Consider the following 23,343-nt stretch of genomic DNA (forward strand, 5'->3'; position numbering starts at 1 on the left):
CATAAAAAGGGGGCAGAATCTTGTGGGGTGGAGGGGGGGGCAAGTTACCTCACCCCTCCTGAGAAAAGTTAACTGGAGAAGAAATTACAAAATGTTAAATAGTTAAATTTAGTTAAGGAGATGTTCCGATACTTTTTTTTTTTCTCGAAATAGGGAGAGAAGAGAAACACGCTGAGACTTCCAAACATTGCCAGTGAAAGGAATGAAAGAGTGGTAATGATTCAATGCCCTTAACGAGTATCGGAGCAATTAAGAAGCAGAAACCCTCAAAATACAAGGTAAATTAGATAAAATTTGTCGAAACTCCTTTCTTAATTATGGAAAAATAAGTAACAGACAGAGTGTTCTAGACATTACCAGCGAAAAGGATGGAAGAGAATGATTAAATACCCTAATCGAATATCAGAAAGAAATTTAAAAGTAGAAACTCCCAAAATAGGAGATAGAATTAGATAAGATTTCCTCAAACTCCTTTCTTAAGTATTAAAAGATGAGAAACAGACAAGATTTCCAGACATTACCAGTTAAAGGGAAGGAAGAGAAGCTATAATTAATTGCCCTAAACTTGCATCTGGGAGCAATATAGAAGTAGAAACACCAAAATAGAAAGTTAAATAAGATAGTACTATGCTCCTTTCTCGACGCAAGAAGACATAAATTGGCAGAGACTTCCAGACATTACAAGTGAAAGCGGTGAATGATAATGATTAAGACCCCCCCTTACTCGTGTGTCAGAGAGCAATATGGTAACTTAACTTAACTTTGCTATGGTTGAAATAAAAAACACTTACGGTAACTTAACTTAACCTGACTTTACTATGTTTGAAATCCAAAAACACAACACAAGCTTACACACTGACACCATTCCACTATCAAACCTCACCATCCTTAGCCAACAAAACCTTATCATTATCAACAAGAGGGAGGTTTCAAGACATTTTCCCTAATAATTTTGGATCATTCTTTCCGACTACTCTTTGGGGACTGGCACCTTCAGTGAGCAACTTTTTTTTTCCAGACCTTTTGTTGCCCTTGGCTAGAGACACTAAACACGAACCACATAACGAACATAAACACACATACTAACACCATACCAACAGCAAAACTCACAGTACACTACCAAAACACCACTAGTACTACCAATAACACCATATCACTACCAAAAACTATAAATACACTTCAGATTTCACAACCACCACCACCATTACCACCAGTAACACCAGATCACTACCAAAAACTGAACAAAACACTTCACATTTCACAACCACCACCACCATCACCACCACCACCAACACACGTACCGAGCGACCGAGGAAAGAGAGACGGATGATCGAAAAAGGAAGAGCAGGACGAGACGAGGAGGAAAAGAAAGCTATTTACCAGTGCCCGGCGTGGAGAACCCGTGGCTCCATTAGTGCGGTAGGAGGCATTGGGGCGGGAGTGTTAAAGGACCGAATTCACCACATTAGCTCTTAACTCTCTCACAGGAACACTCGCTTCACTTCGGGGAGGTTCTAGTATTAGCTCTGGGTTCCCACTTGGGTCCGGAGAGCGAGAGCGAGCAAGCGAGCGAGCGAGCGAGCGAGCGAGAGAGAGAGAGAGAGAGAGAGAGAGAGAGAGAGAGAGAGAGAGAGAGAGAGAGAGAGAGAGAGAGAGAGAGAGAGAGAGAGAGAGAGAGAGAGAGAGAGACGCCCATCCACTCATCCATTCACCAACTTACCCAGCCACACACACACACACGAGTAAGGACAATAAATAAAGCTCGCACAGGCGCAAAATGAAAGAGACAGGTAAAATATATCATGAAATTATGGGCACATATGGCAACAGCTCATGAAAGGAGAGAAAAAAGCGAGGAAGAAAGATGAAAAATGACGGTAATAAAATGAATTAATGCTCCCAATGAAAGTCTCCTTTTTTTCATAATCTCATACAACTTGAATCATTTTACATTATAGTCTCCTCTCTCTCTCTCTCTCTCTCTCTCTCTCTCTCTCTCTCTCTGGTGGCTAATTATCTTTCGTCCTTCCCATTACACAAGAAAATTGATAAGAATGAGAGAGAGGCAACGAGGGACGTGAAGGAACCCTTGAAATGGTAATTGGAAATGCAAATTAGACAAAAACATAGAACTTGAGAGAGAGAGAGAGAGAGAGAGAGAGAGAGAGAGAGAGAGAGAGAGAGAGAGAGAGAGAGAGAGAGAGAGAGAGAGAGAGTACATTAGGGCATTTTTATATTCCATTACTAATTCAAAAGTACACTTGTTACTTTCATGTGTAATGAAGAATGTGATGATTACCTCTCCATCTCATTAGTACTCTCTCTCTCTCTCTCTCTCTCTCTCTCTCTCTCTCTCTCTCTCTCTCTCTCTCTCTCTCTCTCTCTCTCTCTCTCTCTCTCTCTCTCAAGTAATCAGTCAGGTGGTAAAGGTAACAGGTAGGCAGGTGATCAATTTGGAGCGTCAAGACTCGACACGCAGGCAGGTGTGTGCAGGTACAAGCCATTTAATTAACTCCCACCCACACCTTCTCCATACCTGTACTAACACCTGTGATAAGACTAAGAGTGTCCCCTCCTGTATTAATTATTTATGTATGTCATTTGCAGATGTTTCAAGTATTTTTAAAAGTCTTATTTGGTGTTTTTTTTTCTCGTTCTTCCACGAATATTTTGGCTGGTATTCTTTGGTGATATTTTAATCTATCCTTGCTTCCTACGCTGTAATGTATTGGTGCTTCATTCTCCTGCACTTTCATATATTTTTCCCCTTACTAAAAGTGTTTAAAATTCGCATCTTTTCAATGCTTTCACTTTCATGAAAATACTCTATCTTATCTTTTCCTTCTCGTATATAGATTGTCTCTATTTTATTTCCGTGCATTATTAGTAAATTTTCTTTTCTATTTCTAAAACTATACTAATTTTTTAAAAACTAATATCCATTTGTTCACATATTTACTGACATTCACAAAAATATTCTATCTTACCATTCCCTCCCGCATATGAATTACATCTGCTTCATCTTCGTGTTTCGTTAGTATGATTTTTTTTTGTTTCTAAAACTCTCCAACTTAAAAAAAAAACCGTATCTTTTTTGATTTACAATTTTCTTCCTGAAATTCATAATAATAATTTATCTTATCTTTCCCATCCGTATATACAATATATATATTTTTGTCTTCAAGCATCTTCAATATAATTTATTTATAAAACTTTAAAACTTTTAAAACTCTTCTTTCATTTAAACATGTTCTGACATTCATAATAATATTATACCTCATCTTTCCCTCTCGTGTATAAATAATCTCTTCTTTATATTCGTGTATAATTTTTTTCTTTATAAAACTCTACAACTTTTAAAACTCCTTTACATTCATAACAGTCTACCTTATCTATCTACTTGTATACATATTATCTCTATGTCCATCTCTTTCTGCTGTTAGTCTACTCGTACTTTAAAACTCACGTCCTTTCATCAACAGTTTTTCTTTCCATAATAAACTTTCTAATCTATTTCCTCCTTCCTTTGCATAACATTACATCACCTTCACATAATATCAGAGTTCAGGCGGCTTTTCATGTCCCTTATCCCTGGTCTTACATCATGGCTCTCCCCGCGCCGTGTCTCCGCTGTGGGTACCATCCTTAAAACAGGGTACAAGCTAACGGGTGATCACCAATACGTGGCAGAAATACTTGAAAAACATGGGCCATTTAACGAAGCCACACATTCACCGACAAGGGTACGCCATCCACCACCACCACCACCACCACCACCACCTCTTCATTCTTTCTTCACTCCCTCTTGTGTTTCGTACTCTTAAATGCTCTGGGTCTTCATCTGCGGTGTTTATCAAGACCTCACAGATTATTAATGGGATTCCTCGTGATTTTTTTTTCCTATTAGTGATGCAGCATACTTGTTAAACACTGCCCGGGATCATTAAGACTCTCCACTATCTGTCTTTCTCAAAACAACATTCCTCCTCTTCTCAGACGTATTAAGAAAGAGAAAATAATGAGTTCCTTTCTTTTTTGACATGAGGAAAATTGTAAAGGTAAAAATAATTAGTTTATGGCTTCCGGCTGATGAGAGACGAAAATAAAGAAATACAAAGGAGGAAAAATAGATGTTACAGAGTACAAATAAAGAAGGAAACACAGAAAGTAAAGAGAGAGAGTATAAACAAAGGAGAAAATACATAAAATACACAAGAACTAAAAATCTTATTAGAGGAAGGCGTTACAGAGACCAAACTCACACACAACACAACACAAGAATACAAAATAGTAAAGAAAATAAAAAAAAGAGGAAATACTGATAATAAGAAAAGAGTACAAAAAAGAAGGAAACGCATATAAAGAATAAAAAAAAGCAAAAAAATCACTGCAAGGAAAGGTGTTACAAGGACAAGACTCCCGCAATACAACGCAACACAAAGCAGGAAAAGGTATTTACAGGCATGAGTGACTTAACCAACACACGTCCACGTCCCATCAATCTAGATACTATTTCCTCCTTCATCTTCTTTTTTTCCCTCACCCTCTTCTTCTTCCCGCTCCCATCCTTCCCTCCCATCTATCCTCTGCGTCTCATTACCCTTATGAGCTCCGGGATACATGTGAGATACGTCCCAAGCTAAGAGAGATTTCATATTTTTTTCCCTTTTTTTTTTTTTCCTCCTTCAGTTGTTTTTCTCTCAGGTCCAAAAATTTAAAACGCTTTGGGCTCTTAGAAGGAATATTTTCAAAGGTCGTAGAAATGATTAGTGTGATTCTTGTGAGTGGTTTACCTATTGACGATGCAGAATACTTGTTAAACTGTTATTAGAATCATAGAAACACTCTTAAAATTTCTCAGTAACATTTACAAGACACTTCCAAAGGCCGTACAAAATCATCAGTATGCTTCTCATGGCTTCTTTCCTCGTTGATGGTGCAGAATACTTGTTAAACTATCACTAGAAGCATCCACAGCGGTTTCTCTCTAAGACCCCAAAAATTTAAAGTCTTTGGGCTCTCAGTAAGACTATTTTGAAGGGCGGTAAATTAAAGGGTGGTAAAAATTATTAGTGTGATTCTCGTGTCTGCTTTTCCTACTGATGGTGCAAAATACACATACAAATACAGATAAGGGGAAACGAAGCACACATACGGATATAAGCAAGGAAAAAGAAAACACATACACAGATAATTATAAGTGAGGGAAAACAACACACACACACACACACAAGTAAGGAAAAAGAAAAACAAACACACACTCTCAAATACACCTAATGAAAAACAAAACAGACACACAAATATAACTAAAGAAAAAAGAACACACACACACACACACACACACACACACACACACACACAGGGACACAAGCATTTTCCAACAAATTCTCCCACCCATCGTAGTGACAGGGGAGGCAATGGTGACAGAGACGCAACTAGTAACAAGTGGCAGTGGGTGGCGGAGCGGCGGTGCTTCGGTAATGAGGACTGACTGCCATCCACAAGGGGCCTTTTTATCCAGCCGCGCCGAGCTAATGGGAACAGACAGGCCCGTCACGTAGCAAAGGGCGTTTGTAGCTACGGTGTGTGTAATCCAGGTGATATTTAAGCTCTGTCTGTCTGTATGTATGTTAGTGTCTGTGTGTGTAGGTGTCTCTCTCTCTCTCTCTCTCTCAGTGTGTATGTGTGTTTTTTGAGTATGTATGTTTGTGCAACTAAGCCAGGTGACTTTTTAAGCTTTGTTTCTTTCTCTGTGTATCTCTCTCTCTCTCTCTCTCTCTCTCTCTCTCTCTCTCTCTCTCTCTCTCTCTCTCTCTCTCTCTCTCTCTCTCTCTCTCTCTCTATTTGTGTGAGTGTGTGTGTTTTGTATTTTGCTTGTCTGTTTGGAAGTGTGTGTTTTACCTGCTTGACTCTCTCTCTCTCTCTCTCTCTCTCTCTCTCTCTCTCTCTCTCTCTCTCTCTCTCTCTCTCTCTCTCTCTCTCTCTCTCTCTCTCTCTCTCTCTCTCTTGCTCCATTGACTCCATTCAGCACGCTGCCTGTATCGGTTTCTTTCTTTTTCTGCCTCCTCTCTTTCTCTCTCTTCCTTTCTTTGTGTGTCTCTCTGTTTTCTACCACTGCATAAATTTGTCTTTGTAGCTTCAAGCCTGTGTACCCAATATATACATCTATCTACATGTCTATCTATCTATCTATCTATCTATCTATCTGTCTATGTATCTATCCATCTATTTACCTATCTGTCTATTTATCTATGTACCTATCTATTAATTTACCAATCTATTAATTCATCTATCAGACTATTTATCTATCTATCTACCTGCTTATCTATCTATCTACCTATCTACCTATCTATCTATCTATCTATCTATCTATGAATGAACCAATCAGTAAATAAATAAATCTATCTCTCCATCCACCCTTACATCTATCTATCCATCCATCTATGAATCTATCCACCTATCTATCTCTTAATCAATCAACACGTTTATCTACCTGTCCATCCATCAATCAGTCTATACACCTATCTATATATCCACCCATCCATCTGCGTGCCAGCCTCTCTATTCCTACACTCCCCATCACCCTCTTCAATACAAGACAATATAATATTCTCCTCACTTCAACTTTTGCCATTCTTTCCTTGAGGGGGTTCAAAGGCTCGCGTGGGTTCATTTGCATCTCAAGAGTCGGCTTCAAGTATTTTTCTTGCCCGCGAGAGAGAGAGAGAGAGAGAGAGAGAGAGAGAGAGAGAGAGAGAGAGAGAGAGAGAGAGAGAGAGAGAGAGAGAGAGAGAGGGGTGAGAGATGAAATGTAACGGGAAAAATGCATGGAGTCAATCAAATAAACTCTATTTTCTCTCTCTCTCTCTCTCTCTCTCTCTCTCTCTCTCTCTCTCTCTCTCTCTCTCTCTCTCTCTCTCTCTCTCTCTTTCATCCCATGTATTACTTAAGCATGACAATTTTTCTTCTTAATTTACATATATGAATTTCTTACTCTCTCATAACCAAACAGTACTAAAGCCATCTCTCTCTCTCTCTCTCTCTCTCTCTCTCTCTCTCTCTCTCTCTCTCTCTCTCTCTCTCTCTCTCTCTCTCTCTCTCTCTCTCTCTCTCTCTCTCCTATAATAACACCCCCATATTCTGAGTTATCTTCAAGCCAAAAGAAACCAGAAGATGAGATAACAAGGGAGGGGGTCACGCTGACTTATTGCTATCAGGCCATCCAATCACACGAAGCCTAATGCACGGGGGAGGGATGTAGGTGAGGCCCGCTGATTCCTTTCCTTACACTGACGAGGAGTAAAAAGCAAGACGGTAGCGAGAGAGAGAGAGAGAGAGAGAGAAAGGGACGCGGAGGGAGGGCAGATGTGGGCGCGACAAAAGATTGGTTCTGATGGGGTCTTGATGCGGGGGCGGGGGGGTGACAGGATGATGGGAAGGGAAAGGAAGAGGCGGTAGTGGATAAAGATGAGGTCGAATATGTCATTTTTTAGTCCAGTCGTGTATAATGGTTTGCTTAAAGACGCCTAGGTAGAAAGGAAGGAAGGGATAGAGGCAGGGAGGCAGGGAGGAAGGGATGAGGGAGGGAGGGAGGGAAAGGAAGGAGAAAATGATGATGAAAGGGAGGGAAGGAAAGAAGGGAGAGACTGATTAAAGAATGAAGGAATGGGATAGGGAAGAATGAAAGAAACGAAGGAGGGAAAGAAGGGAGAGGATGAAGAAAGGAACAAAGGGAGAGAAATGCGCTTAAGGATAAAGAAAGGAAGAAAGGGAAAGAGGGAGGGAGAGAAGGATGATGAACCAAGAAACGGAGATAGGGAAAAGGAGATAAGTCAAGGGAAGTAAAAGGACGAGGGAAGGAAGGGAGAGAAAGAAGGAAGAAAAGGATAATGAAGAAAGGGAGGGAGGGAGGAAGATAGACATGAATAAAAATATGGCTGATAATAATGTAAACCTGTAGAAGGAAAGGAGGAATACTGAAGGAGAGAGTAAAATATGATAAGTAAGACTGCAAATATGTGTGATGGAAGAAGGAAAGAGGGAGGAAGGGAAGGAGGAAATAAAAGATGACTGAGAATACTCATAGCGCAAACGTGTGGGAGGAAAGGGGGAATGGAAGAAAGGGGGAGGAGAGAATAAGAGATGACTGGTGATAGAGCAAATGATTGGGAGGATAAAAGAGAAAGGAACAGAATGGAAAAAAAAATGGTGGGAGTGCAAATATAGGAGGAAAGGAAGAGAGAGGGAGAAGAGACGAAGGGAGAATGAAAAATGCCTGAAAACACAAGGAAGGAAAGAAGGAAGAGGACGATAGAGTTAAAAAAGAAAAAGAAAAGTGAAATTAAAAAGAAAAGCAATATCAAAATGGTTATAAATGCAGGAGAGAAAAGGAGGAAAAGAAAAGAAAAAAGGGAAAAGAAAAGAGGAAATGAGAAAAGACAAAAAAGAAAAAAAGAAAATAGAAAAGGAAGAAAAAAAGGAAAAAAATAATAGGAAAGGAGGAAAAGAGGAAGAAGGAAAAGAGGAAAAAGAAAAAAAGAGGAAAAGACCGAAAAGATCAACTAGTCTCTCTCTCTCTCTCTCTCTCTCTCTCTCTCTCTCTCTCTCTCTCTCTCTCTCTCTCTCTCTCTCTCTCTCTCTCTCTAAGTGACTCAAAGTGGCCGTTATGTAAATATAATAATCCTACTGTCATATATTTCACAAGGAGGTAAGGCGATAAAAGACACACGACCCTGTAACCCACTTAACGTTATGTCCAGGCGGGGAATTTCCTTGTTTCCTGAAATACCTTTTAGTAATTTCGCTGATGGATTGCTTCACTTTGCTAGTCCATCGAATTTCTATATTTTCGCTTCTCTCTTTATTAGTAAAATGGAGGGAGTCTAACAACTAACTATATGAAAGTGTTGTAGAGGGAGTCATTTTTATCTATTTATTTATTTATTTATTTTATTTTATTTTTTGTTTTTGTTTAGTTATTTGTTATTTTTGCACTGTCTGTACCGCGTCCCATCATTTCTGTGACGGTAGTCCTGCCATCTGAGTTGACGCGAGTGTGGTGGCAACGCAGCCACTGGTTGATTCTCTCACTCGCTAACTGGTCCACGTTTTCCCGCCTTGTGTAGAAACGTGCGGCGAACACTTTTCATTTCAAGGTACTAGAGGGAAGGAGGGAATTTGAGAGGTGCCTCGTATGGAGGAAATAAAAGCGGGAAAGGATTTTTTTTTTTTTTTTTGGTCTTATATAAGAGGGGCTCCTGCCAAGGGCAACAAAAGGAAAGAAAAAAAAAAAGCCTACTAAGGCGCCAGTCCGTAAAAAGAAAGCCAAAAGGATTATCAAAATTGGAGGAGAGGTGTTTAGAAACAAGATACAAAAAAAACGACACATTACTGATAGACTCCCTAGTGAAAATTATCCAGGTTATTCAAAATAAATATATTGTATCTCACAATTAAATAAATGGAGGGAATAAGAGTATAAGGAATGAATGTTAACGTTATAAGATATGTGTACGACACAGCATGGACAGCAGACACTGACTGCAGACTATCCAAATCAATGTTATGTTCTACCTTACAATTGAATAGATGCTTCCGAGAGGATTAAAGTAAATTTTGTCAATGTTTAAAAAAAAAAAAAAAAGAACGGCTGAAAACTTTCACGCAGAGTTAAATAAAATGCAAACCTTTTAGTGTTCAGTGTTTGGTGCAAGTTGGAAAGACAACCATAAAAACGCATGGAAACTTAAAATGTATGCATGTTATACGATACCTGAATGCACAGTTGGCTAAAGTAGTGATGGCATATGCTACAAGTTTCATTCGAAATAGCAGTATCTGGCAACGGCCGCTGCTTGTTATTGGTCTACGTGGAGCTCTTCATATACAGCAAGTAATTAGTTCATGTATCAATGTCTACTTGATCTGTGGAGATTAAACTCGCTGGACTTTATGGTATCGCCATGTAGGGCAACTGTTGTTTGTATTTTTGCACTATTGTTAATAAACCAGATAACAAACTGCCTGACCAACTAATTAACTAAATGAAAAACAAACTAAGTGATTAACTAAATATTTGACTGAGTGGCTGAGTGAGAGACTGATTGACAGACTGACCAACTGCTGGACAGACGAACTCACCAATTAACTAAAAAAACCTTATGATTCATCACAGCTCCTTCACAAGCTGCACCAAATAAAAATAAATAAAAAATGAAAAATAAAAAAAATTCAACTTTCTTCCCTAAATAAATTTTACGAGTCGCATATTAAACAGATCAGAGGACTTAAGATCAAGTAAATAAATAAATAAATAAAATGAATAAGTAAATAAATAGATAAATATAATGGAAATCAATAGTAGGTCAATGTGTTTAAATCCATCAAAAATTGTTGGTGTGTATCCAGAATCGCCTTTCAGTACAAATAAGGTAAAATATCGCCTCCCTGTTTCATTACCGCCTCTAAATGGTTCTTGTAATAGATCCTCGTGCTTTACACACAAAAACGATCCTTCCCCACCAGCTGCTGGCCACCGGAGGTCACTGAGCTCCATTTGTTGGGTCTCAGCGAGGGAAGGGAGGCACACGATAAAGAATTAATTCCCAGCTTAACATCACTTTTTCATTTTTTCAGTCTTCAGCGTTTCAACATTTAGAGGCAACTTGACCTAGCAGAACCAACTTAATCTGCAGCTCACTAAAGAGGAAACCAAACAAGAAATAGTTGTAAAAAGATAAGATTTCCATCCTTTCATTCCTCAACACTTAGCTACGTGATAACTTAACCTAGCAGAAACAAATTAATTTATACGTCAACAAATACGAAATAAAACAAGAAATATGGTAGTATATATATACTCGTATATATATATATATATATATATATATATATATATATATATATATATATATATATATATATATATATATATATATATATATATATATATATATATATATATATATATATAAAACAACATCACAGCTCAGCAAATATGGAACGAAAAAAAGAAAAATAAATAGTTATAAAAAGATACGATTCCCTTCCTTTCAGTCCTCTAAACATTTACATATAAGAATAACTATGGATAACTTAAGGGAGCAGAACTAACTTTTCCACAAATCAGCATACAAAAAAAAAAAAAAAGTAGAGTTGTAAAAAATAAGATTCCCTTCCATTCAGTCCTCTTAACACTTACACATACGAATAATTACGGATTACTTAACCTAGCGGAGCGAACTTAATCTACACCTCAACAAAGACGTAAGCAAACAAGAAATAAAGTTATATAAAGCTAGACTCCTTCCTTTCAGTCCTCTTAACACTTAAATATACAAATAACTATGGATAACTTAAAATAGCAGAAGGAACTTTGCAAACAAGAAACAGAGCTGTGAAAAGAAACATTTCTTCCTTTTGGTCCTCAACATTTCAACACTTGGATATATCAATGAGTAACTTAACCCAGTATAATGAAGTCACTCCACTCAACAATATGGATAACTTAATCAAGCTGAAGCAAACTTAATTTATAGTAGAGCAATAATAAAACCAAACAAGAAAATGAAGTTGAGGAAAGGACAACTTCTCTACTTTCAGTCCTTAACCTCTGAACACTTGAATACGACAATGGATAACCTAATCTAGCATACCAGCCTTACTCAGCAGCACAGCCAATATGAAACCAAATAAAAAGTACACTTGTAAGACAGATTTTCTTCCTTCCACAACATCTTAACTAGATATACTGTAACTATGGAGATCTCAGTGTCGCAGAAAGAAATAAGGATCCCACAACCTAGCAAATATAAAGCCAAACAAGAAATATGGCTGTCAAAAAAAAGAAAAACCTCAGATTTCCTTCCCATCCGGAGTCATATGGCAAGTCGGGAGGAGAAGGAAGAGGAGGCGAGATAATTATGTTCCACTTTGGCTCTCATATATCCTCCTCGAAGCCAGCCAAGAGCCACTCATCACGGCCACTAAATGATTATGTACAGCCAATATCGCTAGCCCTCCCAAGCCCCTCTGCTTCATATTACCCGCCTCTCACATTTCCTGCGGCTGTACAAAAAGTGATATTCCATGCTATTCCATTCCTAGCTTTGCCCAGATTGCTGCTCTCCGAAACCAATATCTGTGTATATGTGCGTGAGTGCGTGTTTGTGTGCGTGCCTTTGTTTGTGTTGCTCTATGGGGTTTCGAGTCTCTGGGTACCGGGTCATTTGTGTGTTGTATATTCTCTCTCAAGTGTTGTTGTTTTTTTTGTTCTTTTTTGTTCTTTTTGTTCTTTTTTTGTTTGTTTTTTGTGAATGTTTTAAGTTTTCACCCTCAAGATGTTCCTGTGAAGTTACTTTCCTATACTAACATGCATACGAATACACACACACACACACACACACACACACACACACACACACACACACACACACACACACACACACACACACACACACACACACATTTCCTCCCCTTCACGAAAATTACGTAAGGTTACGACAGAAAAATTAATCAAGACTGAAATAACATTCGGTAATCTTTCACATCAGAATCCTCGTGTAGTTTGCTTAGGTGGCATTAACACAGCCGTGCGTGACCTGCCAGTGTGGAGCTCCTGAGTGATGACTGGTGTGGCGTGTGATGTCTGCAGCGCGGCGCCAGGCATCACGCAGACAGTTGCAAACAGCTTGTTCTCGTTTGTCACCGCTACACCTTTGACATCTATAACTTAAGCCGTTCAAGACACTTCTATGCTGCTTCCAACTCTTAACCTCTCAATCCATCACGATAACTCAAAAACCCTACGAAACCTTTCATCAAACCTTTCATGTCATTACGGTAATTCATAAGCCTCCTCGTTTGTCATCGCTACATCTCTGCTATCTATAACTTTCAAGACGTCTCTATATTGCTTCCAAACTTTACGTAAATCTCTTAGGCCATCACGGTAACTCATAACTCTCCTCGTTTGTCATCACTACAACTCTGTTATCTATATCTTCAGCGCCACAAGACGCCATTAAACTCCTTCCAGCCCTTCTCTAAGGTTCTCCCAATCACGAAACCTTCCATGAAACCCTCCACGCCTACAAGATACCTCATAACACCTCCTCGTTTGAAATCGCTACACCTTTGCTATCTATCTATCTATATCTTTAGCTCCTCAAGATGCCGCTATACTGCTTACAATCCTTCCCCAAGCCCTCCACGCCAACACGGCAGCATAATTATCACGAATCGCATTTTCCCACGAGACTCATGGCGCGTTACCCATAAGTTTAATGCAATCGCCACAAAGTTCAGTGATAGAAGTCATCCAAGTTTGTCACAGAAATTAAGCATCAAAAGTCTCGTGTTTGTGATTTACCTGCACTATTCCTTACATTGAAAATCCGCCACTAAGCACACAGGTGAAAAAAATGTCTGGAATCACCGCAAAACTTTACCGATCATTTTTTTTTAGTGTAACACATCATGAAGCGCCTCCAGCCTTGCGTCCTTGAGTCAACTGCTTTACTTATTTGCTTCATGGAGAAATGTCACTGGCTATCAATAAAAAGTTCTGTCCAGTCACTAACAGCTTCTCAGATAAAGATTTCAGTCTGATAGGAAACAAAACACCCAAACATCGTCTCTTAATCAGCTCCATTACTTGTTTGATTCATAAAAAAATAAAAAAAACAGCCACTGTCTATCAATAAAAAAATAAATAAATTTCAGTCACTAATAACTCTTTCGATTAAAAAAAAAACACCTTTAGCCTTACAACTCTCAATCAGTTCCATTCCTTATCTAGTTACTGAAAAATAAATAAAATAAAAAAACGATATTGCCTATCAATAAAAAAAAATGCTCTCAGACACTAATAACTCCTCCGATAAAAATCTCACCTTGGCACAACGCAAAAAACACCTCCAGCCTTGCGTCAGTGAATCAGCTCCATTATATCAATCTTAGAAATCACCACTATCTATCAATACAAAAATCAGCTCACTCACTAACAGCTCTACTGGTAAAAAGGAAAGCACCTCCAGCCTTGCGTCAGTGAATCAGCTCCATTCCTATCTGACTAACGAGAAAAAACTCACTATCACTAAAAAATCTGTCCAATCACTAATAACTCATGATAAAAATCTGAGCCTGACACAAAGCAGAGCACGTGAAGCCTCGCGTCAGTGAGTCAGCTGCATCGTTCCTTTCAATACCAAGATAAAAACGACACAAAATCAAGGAATCAAGAGGTACAAGGGCCATTAACACTTTACCTTGCCTCAGCACGGCCGCGGCTCCCCACACGCCTGCCCCGCCTCTCCCTGTAGCACCTCCATGCCCGACACTTGCCCCAGGAATTTCCTTGCGTAGCGCCTCCAGTTGTTCCCTGAGTTCCTCCGTCCCTTGGGTCTCCAGACTCGTCCCCGCATTGACTGTATTCCCTCGGCCCTGGATGGAGTGATTGGTGTCTCCTCCATTGGTAGCAGAGGCTGGTATAGTATCAGTAGAGGCGTTAGTGTTGGGTGATAGATTGTAAGGCACCAGTGGAGCATTTGGTACACCATGATTTGTCTTCTGTAACGATCTTACCCCATCACAGGAGCCTTGGCCGGATACATCAGAGGGCGTTTTGGTTCCTGCGGCCTCAATACGTCCTGATATGTGGAAGGACGAGGATGATGCCACACGTGAGGCCTCGAGTGTGTCTGAGTGTGATGTGTCCAAGGGGGGTCTGGATGCACTGGAAATGTTGGCGAGGTTAGGCAGGGTGCTCGCCAAGGCCATGAGGCGGTGAGCCAGGCGGTACACAGCGTGGCGCCCTTCCTCCGCCTCCTCCTCCTTGTCATCGACCACGCTCATCTGCACAAAGGAGACAGGAAAAAATGAAGAGGTGAAAGGACTTTTCTTTTTTTTTTTTTTTGTCGTAATATCATGAGCACTCTTAATTTTTCGTATTATTATTATTCGTATTTGTATTTTTCCTACTGTTACGTGGTGATGATATAGTGTGTGTGTGAATTATTTACCAAGTAGTGTACCTGACCTCTTTACTACGATCATGTAGGAGTTAGAGTTCCTGGGGGTCTCTCTCTCTCCTCTCTCTCTCTCTCTCTCCTCTCTCTCTCTCTCTCTCTCTCTCTCTCTCTCTCTCTCTCTCTCTCTCTCTCTCTCTCTTGCTGTCCCCTTTTGTTCACCACTTGTTCCTAGAAAACGATATAAAGAACATAGACCTCCTTATCTTTCCCTTTCCTTTTGGTTAACACACACACACACACACACACACACACACACACACACACACACACACACACACACACACACACACACACACACACACACGTCTGATAAAGAGAAAAAATCTGTGACCCCCATTTCGACATCAAAAACTTCCACACAATCATATCACAACACCAAAGAAAAAAAAAGATGACAGAAAGGTTGTTGTGAAAAGATATTTGCCGAAAGAGAGAGAGAGAGAGAGAGAGAGAGAGAGAGAGAGAGAGAGAGAGAGAGAGAGAGAGAGAGAGAGAGAGAGAGAGAGAGAGAGAGAGAGAGAGAGAGAGAGAGAGAGAGAGAGAGAGAGAGAGAGAGAGAGAGAGAGAGAGAGAGAGAGAGAGAGAGAGAGAGAGAGAGAGAGAGAGAGAGAGAGAGAGAGAGAGAGAGAGAGAGAGAGAGAGAGAGAGAGAGAGAGAGAGAGAGAGAGAGAGAGAGAGAGAGAGAGAGAGAGAGAGAGAGAGAGAGAGAGAGAGAGAGAGAGAGAGAGAGAGAGAGAGAGAGAGAGAGAGAGAGAGAGAGAGAGAGAGAGAGAGAGAGAGAGAGAGAGAGAGAGAGAGAGAGAGAGAGAGAGAGAGAGAGAGAGAGAGAGAGAGAGAGTTAATCAGCTACCATCCCTTCCCCAACCCCTCTCTCTCTCTCTCTCTCTCTCTCTCTCCTCTCTCTCTCTCTCTCTCTCTCTCTCTCTCTCTCTCTCTCTCTCTCTCACGAAAAACACATGCATGAAGAGCGTTTAATTAAAAAACACAAAAAATGTCAACAAAAATTTTTAAACTCTTTTTTTTCAGGTAATGACCGTAAAAAAAAAGAAAAAGAAAAGAAAGAAAAAAAGTGAAAAAAAAAGTATCTGTTTGGAAACCAAGAACTACTCGTATTTGTAGCAAGGTATTAACACGGCAAACAAATAAACAAAAATAACAATGAACTGAAGTGGAATTTACTATACCTAAGTTCTCTCCTCTCCTATTTCACTCGCATTCTTACCTTGCACACCCTACCGCTCATGTTAAAAAAAATACACTCTTCGGGCGCAGCTACCCGTGTTTCACTTCCCCGCACACTACCTCCCCTCGATTTGCGCTTGTAATTCCCGCTAGCCTCAAAAACACGAGGAATACATGACTTTCCAATTAGACACCTGATTTATCGCTGGTGCATGAAGGGTAAAACGAGCCGCAGGGGAGGTGAACTGGCTTCCTGAGGGACCCACACGCATGACTCCAGCAGAAGTAAATCAGAAAAAAGAGAGGGAAACCTTTTTTTGTGTTATCATTTTGACCTTTCTGATAACTAATCCCGGTTTTTACATACAGACCTGAGTGGGCGGGGCCATGGAGCGTGCAAGCTGCTGGGCGCGCTGCAGGAGTGGCTGTGGGAAGGGCGTGAGGGCGGCAAGAGACAGGCCGTAGTGTGTGGTGCGAGTCACGCCTTTCTTCACCACGTGGGTAAGGTGTAGCCGCCCTTCCTGCCCCTCCAAGCTCTCCAGATGATAGCTGGGGGGGGGGGGTGACGCAAGCAGGTGAGTGGGACAGAGAAGCATAGAAAGGTGAGGTGTTAAAGAAATAAGAAAAAAAGTGTTGTTTGTACAAATTACGCCTTTCTTAACCAGGTGTGTAAGATGTACCCGCCATTCTTGCCCCTCCAAGCTTTCCAGGTGATAGATGAAGGGGTAAGGCAGGCAGGTAAGTGTAACTGAAGGGAATTCAGAAAAAGAAGGGTGAAGTACTAATGTATTTCATCCCATACACGTAATCTGGTGTTAGTGATAACTGGAAAAGGTGAAGAAGGTGAGGAGGTAATAAAAAAGAGAGGTATTTCATTAAGGAAGAAAGGGGAATGAGGAGGAAAAAAGGAGAGACAATAATTTAGGTAATCTCGTAACCAAGCGAGATGAAACCGAGAGATGAGAAGGTATACAGGTACAGAAAAGTAATGGATTAATTAAGGGTTAAATATGGAGAAGGAACTGAAAAAAGGAGGGTGAAATACTACTGTGGCTAATCTTGAAGAAAGAGAAAGACAGACACACAAAGGAACGTAAAGGAAAAACTTACCATCAAAATACGTAAAAGGGAACTGAAATAAAGGAAGGTCAAATACTAATATAGGTAATCTTAAACACATAAATGAACACAAAGAAAAATAAAGGAGAAACAAACGACAACAGTGCGGAAAGGGAACTGAGGAAGGGGAAGTGAAGTAGTAATGTTGATAATCTGAAAGAAAAAAACAAAGAAACACAAAGGAGCACAAAGGAAAACAAACAACAGCATAATTCGGAAAAAAAAGAAACTGAGGAAAAAGAAGGTGAATCTCGAACAAAGAAAGGCAAAGGAACACAAAATAACACAAAGAACAAACAAACCTACTCTTAATGTAAATCAGGTATAGGATGATGAAAGATTGCATATAAAACTAAAGCATCATCATTATCTTCTTGTCATCCTGGGAAGCACCTAATCCTATGACAGCACACTGGTGGCAACTGAAAGGGAAGGAACAAAAAATAGGGAGAAAAATCTTGCATGCAGCTTTGACGAAAAATGGTGAAAGTAGATGAGATTAAAAAAAAAGGAGGATTTGCCGAAATGAACACTACGTTATCTCGCGTGCTGCAGGTCCAGAGAGAGAGAGAGAGAGAGAGAGAGAGAGAGAGAGAGAGAGAGAGAGAGAGAGAGAGAGAGAGAGAGAGAAATATTACTCTCTCTCTCTCTCTCTCTCTCTCTCTCTCTCTCTCTCTCTCTCTCTCTCTCTCTCTCTCTCTCTCTCTCTCTCTCTCTCTCTCTCTCTCATTCTCTCTCATAGCTATATTCTCCCTTATCTACATACAATCTTATCACCAAAACGTTTCAGAATATGACCCTAACCTAACCTAACCAAGCCAAGCCTAACCTAGCCAAGCATAACTTAACCTCACGCAGAATGACTTGGTAACATCAATCTAACTTAACCTGACGTACTTGGTCACATTGGGGTAGAGAGCAGCCAGGCGCGTGAGGAAGAGCGTGTGTGTCACCAGGATAGTTGTAGCACCGACATGGCTCAGCGCCTCCACCACCGCCCATGCCAAGGCCCCGCCCTCCTCCAGTGACGTTCCGGAGCCCAGTTCGTCCAACAATACAAGGGAATCAGATCCTGCTCCAGCTGATTCCCTGCCTGATCCTCCCCCTGCTCTTCTCCCTCTCTCGTCCGTGCCCACCATCATGTGAGCCACCTCGTTCATCTGTGAGGGAGGGCGTTACAAGCGGACACACAGACAAGTATGCAGGAAACTGTTACTGACAGACGCACACTGACACAGACTGACAGGTAAACATGAGTGTTGTCTATAGAAAGGTGTAAGAAGAGAGACAAGTAAAAGGACAAAAATGAGTGTTACTAGTAAAGACAAACAGACTGACAGAAAGACAGGCAGACAGTTAGATAGACAGATAGACAGGCAAACAAACAAACATACAAACAGACATACAGACAAACATACAGAAATTAGTGTTACTTAAAAAGAAATTGACTGACTGACAAACAGGTAGACAAACAGCCAAACAGACAGAAAAATACAGATAGACTGAGAAGCAAACAAAAAAAAGAGTCCTAAGAAATTAAATTGAGAGACAGACAGACAAACAGACAGACAGACAGACAGAGAAACAGGCAAGCAGGCAGAAAAGGGAAAGAATAAAGACAAGAGGGAGTAACATACAAATACTAATAGAAAAGAGTAAATTGGAAAATAAATTGAGAGAGCAGATTCTGAAAACGAAAGGAATGGAAAGGAAATGAAAAACGTACGAAATGTGGGAAAAATGAGAGGAAAATGGGGAGGATAGGGGAGTTAAGAGGGATTATAGGTGGGGGGAGTAAAGTAAAAAGGAAAGGAGGGGAGAGAGGCAGAAATTGGAGACCCCGGGAATATACTTTTGAGGGATAACTCCAACAACCGGAAGTTTGACGTGAAAATAAAATAAAAAAAAAAAAAAAAAAGGTAAAAAAGAAACATTTAACTTATTCCAAAAATCCAATAAGCTTCCCAACAGTTTTCCTGGTTCCATAACTTTCCTTTGATAGCTATTTCTGGTATTTGTGAGATGCTGAAATGACACACACACACACACACACACACACACACACACACACACACACACACAGCAGGAGGAAGATAAAATTATGCAACCTATTAACACTTACGACTTATTAACTCTTACGTGATATAAAAGAAGAGTCAAAAAGAAATGTAATAAATCAAAAGAGAATTAGAATGTGATTAGACGCGATACTTGACCAGATTAGAGTTTAATAGAATAGTTAATTAAGACAAAGGCCCGTAAAAAGGTTAAATAAGGCCATGAAATTTACTCGATGCATGTAAGAGAAGCGAAATTAGATGAGGTTGGAAGAGAGAGAGAGAGAGAGAGAGAGAGAGAGAGAGAGAGAGAGAGAGAGAGAGAGAGAGAGAGAGAGAGAGAGAGAGAGAGAGAGAGAGAGAGAGAGAGAGAGAGAGAGAGAGAGAGAGAGAGAGAGAGAGAGAGAGAGATACCTTTAATAGATCATATTGGAAAAACAAGAAATATACATACGTACACAGAATACGAAACACACCCACACCCACACACACACACACACACACACACACACACACACACACACACACACAAGCAAAAGTGTGACAAGTTTCTTCATAAATTACGTCTTATTTCCACAAGTTTTGAATAACGTGTTGCTAGTGTCAGGGAGAGAGAGAGAGAGAGAGAGAGAGAGAGAGAGAGAGAGAGAGAGAGAGAGAGAGAGAGAGAGAGAGAGAGAGAGAGAGAGAGAGAGAGAGAGAGAGAGAGAGAGAGAGAGAGAGAGAGAGAGAGAGAGAGAGAGAGAGAGAGAGAGAGAGAGAGAGAGAGCGTGTCAGTCTGGTCACATGTTTCAACAAACTCTCAAAATTGACGGCAAATTGAATCGTTTCTCGCAAGAATTTTCGAGATATCATCCTGAATGTAAGTTTGAAATTGGATTGAGTACTGCGCACACACACACACACACACACACACACACACACATACACTACTATGATATTAGATTATGTAGTGTACTGTGGGGAACAAAGATAGAAACTAGATATATAAGAAGGCCAAAGATATAAACGAGATACATGGAGTGGTACTGCCCCGCTTGTGTTGTCACGGCGGTGTCCTGCTGGTGGAAATTTACAGGGCGAACAACAGCAGGTATGTGTGGTGTTCAAGGTTATGTTGTTTTGCTCTGAAGGAATTTTTATTACACGCTTGAAATCAAAGGGGTAAGATGACAGAATAGTAAAGTTATTGTAATGGAAGTTTGTATCTCTATTTTTTATTTATTTATTTTTACTTTATTCATAGTTAATTAGTTAAGATTTTGTACTTTCTAAGAATTCATGTTAAAACCTACCCTTAATTAACTCAGAAAGCGGATATTTTAAAACATTAAGTAAACGGAACTTAGAAAATATATAGTTTGCAGTAGGAGACAATGAAGTAGAAGACTGTGTAATATTATAAGACAAATCCACCTTTAAACAACCGTAGCAGCGAGGCGTGAGGCGGAGGGAAAGGAGGAGCGCGGCGGGACGGCTCTCAAATGGCGGTGAAGTGGCGGAAATGAAGGTGTTAAAACGATTAGTGGAGGAATGAAGTCCCCCTGCGGCTTACCTGCACTTGGAAGGTGGACTCGTTGCCCTCCGGATGGTCCTCGGAGCTGAGGTGGGTGAACACTTTCTTCACCGGACGCAGGGACGCTATCTCCGCAGGCACGAAGCTCCCGATCTGTGAAGTGTGCTGTTCACGCTATACATCAGGCAGTCTAGCTACAGTCAAGTTAGGTTAGGTTAAGGTTTCCTCATGGATCTTAACTTAATTTCACTAAGGCTAATATAACACAGCGTAGTCTAGCTAAAGTTATGTTTTTTTTTTTTAGCTAAACACTGGTCGCTCTAGTTATATTTGCGATGATTTATGTTAGGTTAGAATGACTTCATCCTAAGCTAACCTAATGTAACCTAACCTCTCAATTCTCTCTTTTTTTTTTTTCTTCGATAAACCTCGGTCAGTTTTCTGTGTGCTGTTCACGCTAAACATCAGGCAATCTACCTATACTGAAGTTAGGTTAGGTTAAGTTTGCCTCATGGATCTTAACCTAACTTTACTAAGGCTAATATAACAGAACGTAGTCTAGCTAAAGTTGTATGTTTTTTTTTTCTAGCTAAACATTAGTCTGTCTAGCTATACTTGCGATGGCTTAGGTTAGAATGATCTCATCCTAACCTAACTTTACTAAACCTAATGTAACTCAACCTCTCAAGTATCTTTTTTTTTTTCTCGATAAGCCTCAATCTAGCTACACGTGCCATGACTTAAGTTAGGTTTGGTTAAGTGAAGTTCTCTCTCTTAACTTAACTTAACCTAACCTAACTTAACTTAACTTAACCTAACCTAACCTAACTTAACCTAACCTAACTTAACCTAACCTAACTTAACCTAACCTAACCTAACCTAACTTAACCTAACCTAACCTAACCTAACCTAACTTAACCTAACTTTACCTCACCTAACTTAACCTAACCTAACTTAACCTAACCTAACTTAACCTAACCTACTCTAACAAACTAACGTAACCCAGATGCATGAACCAAATTAGTATCGTGGACCTAAAAAAAACAGAATATACAAGCAAACTCGTGCATTAGTAAGAGAGCCAAAAAGTGACGAAAGAAGAAGAAAAAAAAAGACACGCAATTAAGCCGAGAGATCAACAGTTCATCAGTTAAAAAGACACGAAAGACTGAATTTAATTGCTAACTCCTGCATCACTGAGAAGAACAGAACGAAGCTGAGAATTGTAGAAAGTCTTGTGTGTTCTGAGCGTGGGTGTCGGAAACCATTATCTTTATTCAATGCAGCACGGCGAGGCAGGGACAGCAAGGGCCGCGCACCGTTATGAAGGGCAGGGAGGGACATTTGCACCATAACACAGCGGGGGCGAGGACAGGGTGAAGGCAGGGCGAGGGTTACAAGGGTGTCTGGGTGTCTGACTGTCCAGGTGTCTGTCTCTAAAACTGCACCCGACAGGTCTCACTTCAAATAATTCTGAATTCCTCGAGACTTCAGCCACGTGTCACTCAAGACTGGTGGCGGAGATGAGGGTGTCGAATGTAAGGCTTAAATAACCTGCTGGCATGAAACGTTATCAGTCTTTGTATGTAAGAAAAACATCATTCAATCCTCCTGTAATCCTCCTGTAATCCTCGTGTAATGATTTCATATGGTTCACTGTTGCGAAATTGAAGATAAAGTTACGTGCTGATATGAAACGTTTTTAATCTATATATTGTAGCGTATTATTCATTCATTCAATCCTGGTGTCATTTAGTACCGTACGCACTGTTCATGTTATTCAGTCTTTGTGTATTTGGAACGTTTTCGCAAAGGTTATTTCGTACAGGTCAAAAATACATATTGTAAGGCGAAAATAAACCTGTGAACGTGAAACTTTTAAAATTTATCGAGTAAACAGCAGAAAAAAAAGATGATGAAAACAACACTTCCTGATCTTATTATTGTGTATGCTCTCATTGTAATTGTATTTCGTGTAAACCAAAAAATAACTACCGTACTGTAAAATTAAATAAATGGCAAAACTCTAAAATCTCTTGAATAAACGAAACAGAAAACGGGGAAGAAAAACAACAAGCGAGCACTTCGATAAAAGGAAAGGAACAGCTGGTTGTCCTTAACGTCTAGACCATACAAAGGTGGCAACAACAGCCTTTTAACCAACACCTGAAGCTCTTGCCTCCACTCCAGCCCGCTACAAGTGGATACTGATAACAGAGGGATGCGGGGGAGGTGCCAGAATGGAGACAATCGTGATAAAAATAAAGGGAAGGGAAGAAAGGGAAGGGCTGCGTAGTGGTGGTGCTAGAAGGGACAGGAATGAGAATGAAGGGAGAGGTGGACAAGGGAATGTAACGAGGAGGAAGAGAGAGAGAGAGAGAGAGAGAGAGAGAGAGAGAGAGAGAGAGAGAGAGAGAGAGAGAGAGAGAGAGAGAGAGAG

The 23,343-nt window shown here is 40.2% G+C and overlaps 1 protein-coding gene across 3 annotated transcripts in view; it reads right to left on the bottom strand.

Moving 5' to 3' along the window:
- Nucleotides 1-10,966: 10,966 nt before the first annotated feature.
- Nucleotides 10,967-23,343, bottom strand: part of LOC135109224 (mutS protein homolog 4-like) — a 56,600-nt gene continuing 44,223 nt past the window's right edge. For 2 of the 3 annotated variants that reach the window (XM_064020439.1, XM_064020438.1), the window contains exons 16-19: nucleotides 20,943-21,056; nucleotides 18,228-18,490; nucleotides 16,583-16,760; nucleotides 10,967-14,853 (exon numbers count right to left, since the gene is read on the bottom strand). In XM_064020439.1, the coding sequence (XP_063876509.1) occupies nucleotides 14,116-14,853; nucleotides 16,583-16,760; nucleotides 18,228-18,490; nucleotides 20,943-21,056 (1,293 nt within the window). In that variant the 3' untranslated portion in view covers nucleotides 10,967-14,115. The remainder of the gene's footprint in view (nucleotides 14,854-16,582; nucleotides 16,761-18,227; nucleotides 18,491-20,942; nucleotides 21,057-23,343) is intronic. The other variant, XM_064020440.1, reaches the window with a different exon arrangement.

This window comes from Scylla paramamosain, chromosome 18 (assembly GCF_035594125.1).
Source record: "Scylla paramamosain isolate STU-SP2022 chromosome 18, ASM3559412v1, whole genome shotgun sequence".
In the NCBI taxonomy this organism is placed as follows: Eukaryota; Metazoa; Arthropoda; class Malacostraca; order Decapoda; family Portunidae; genus Scylla; species Scylla paramamosain.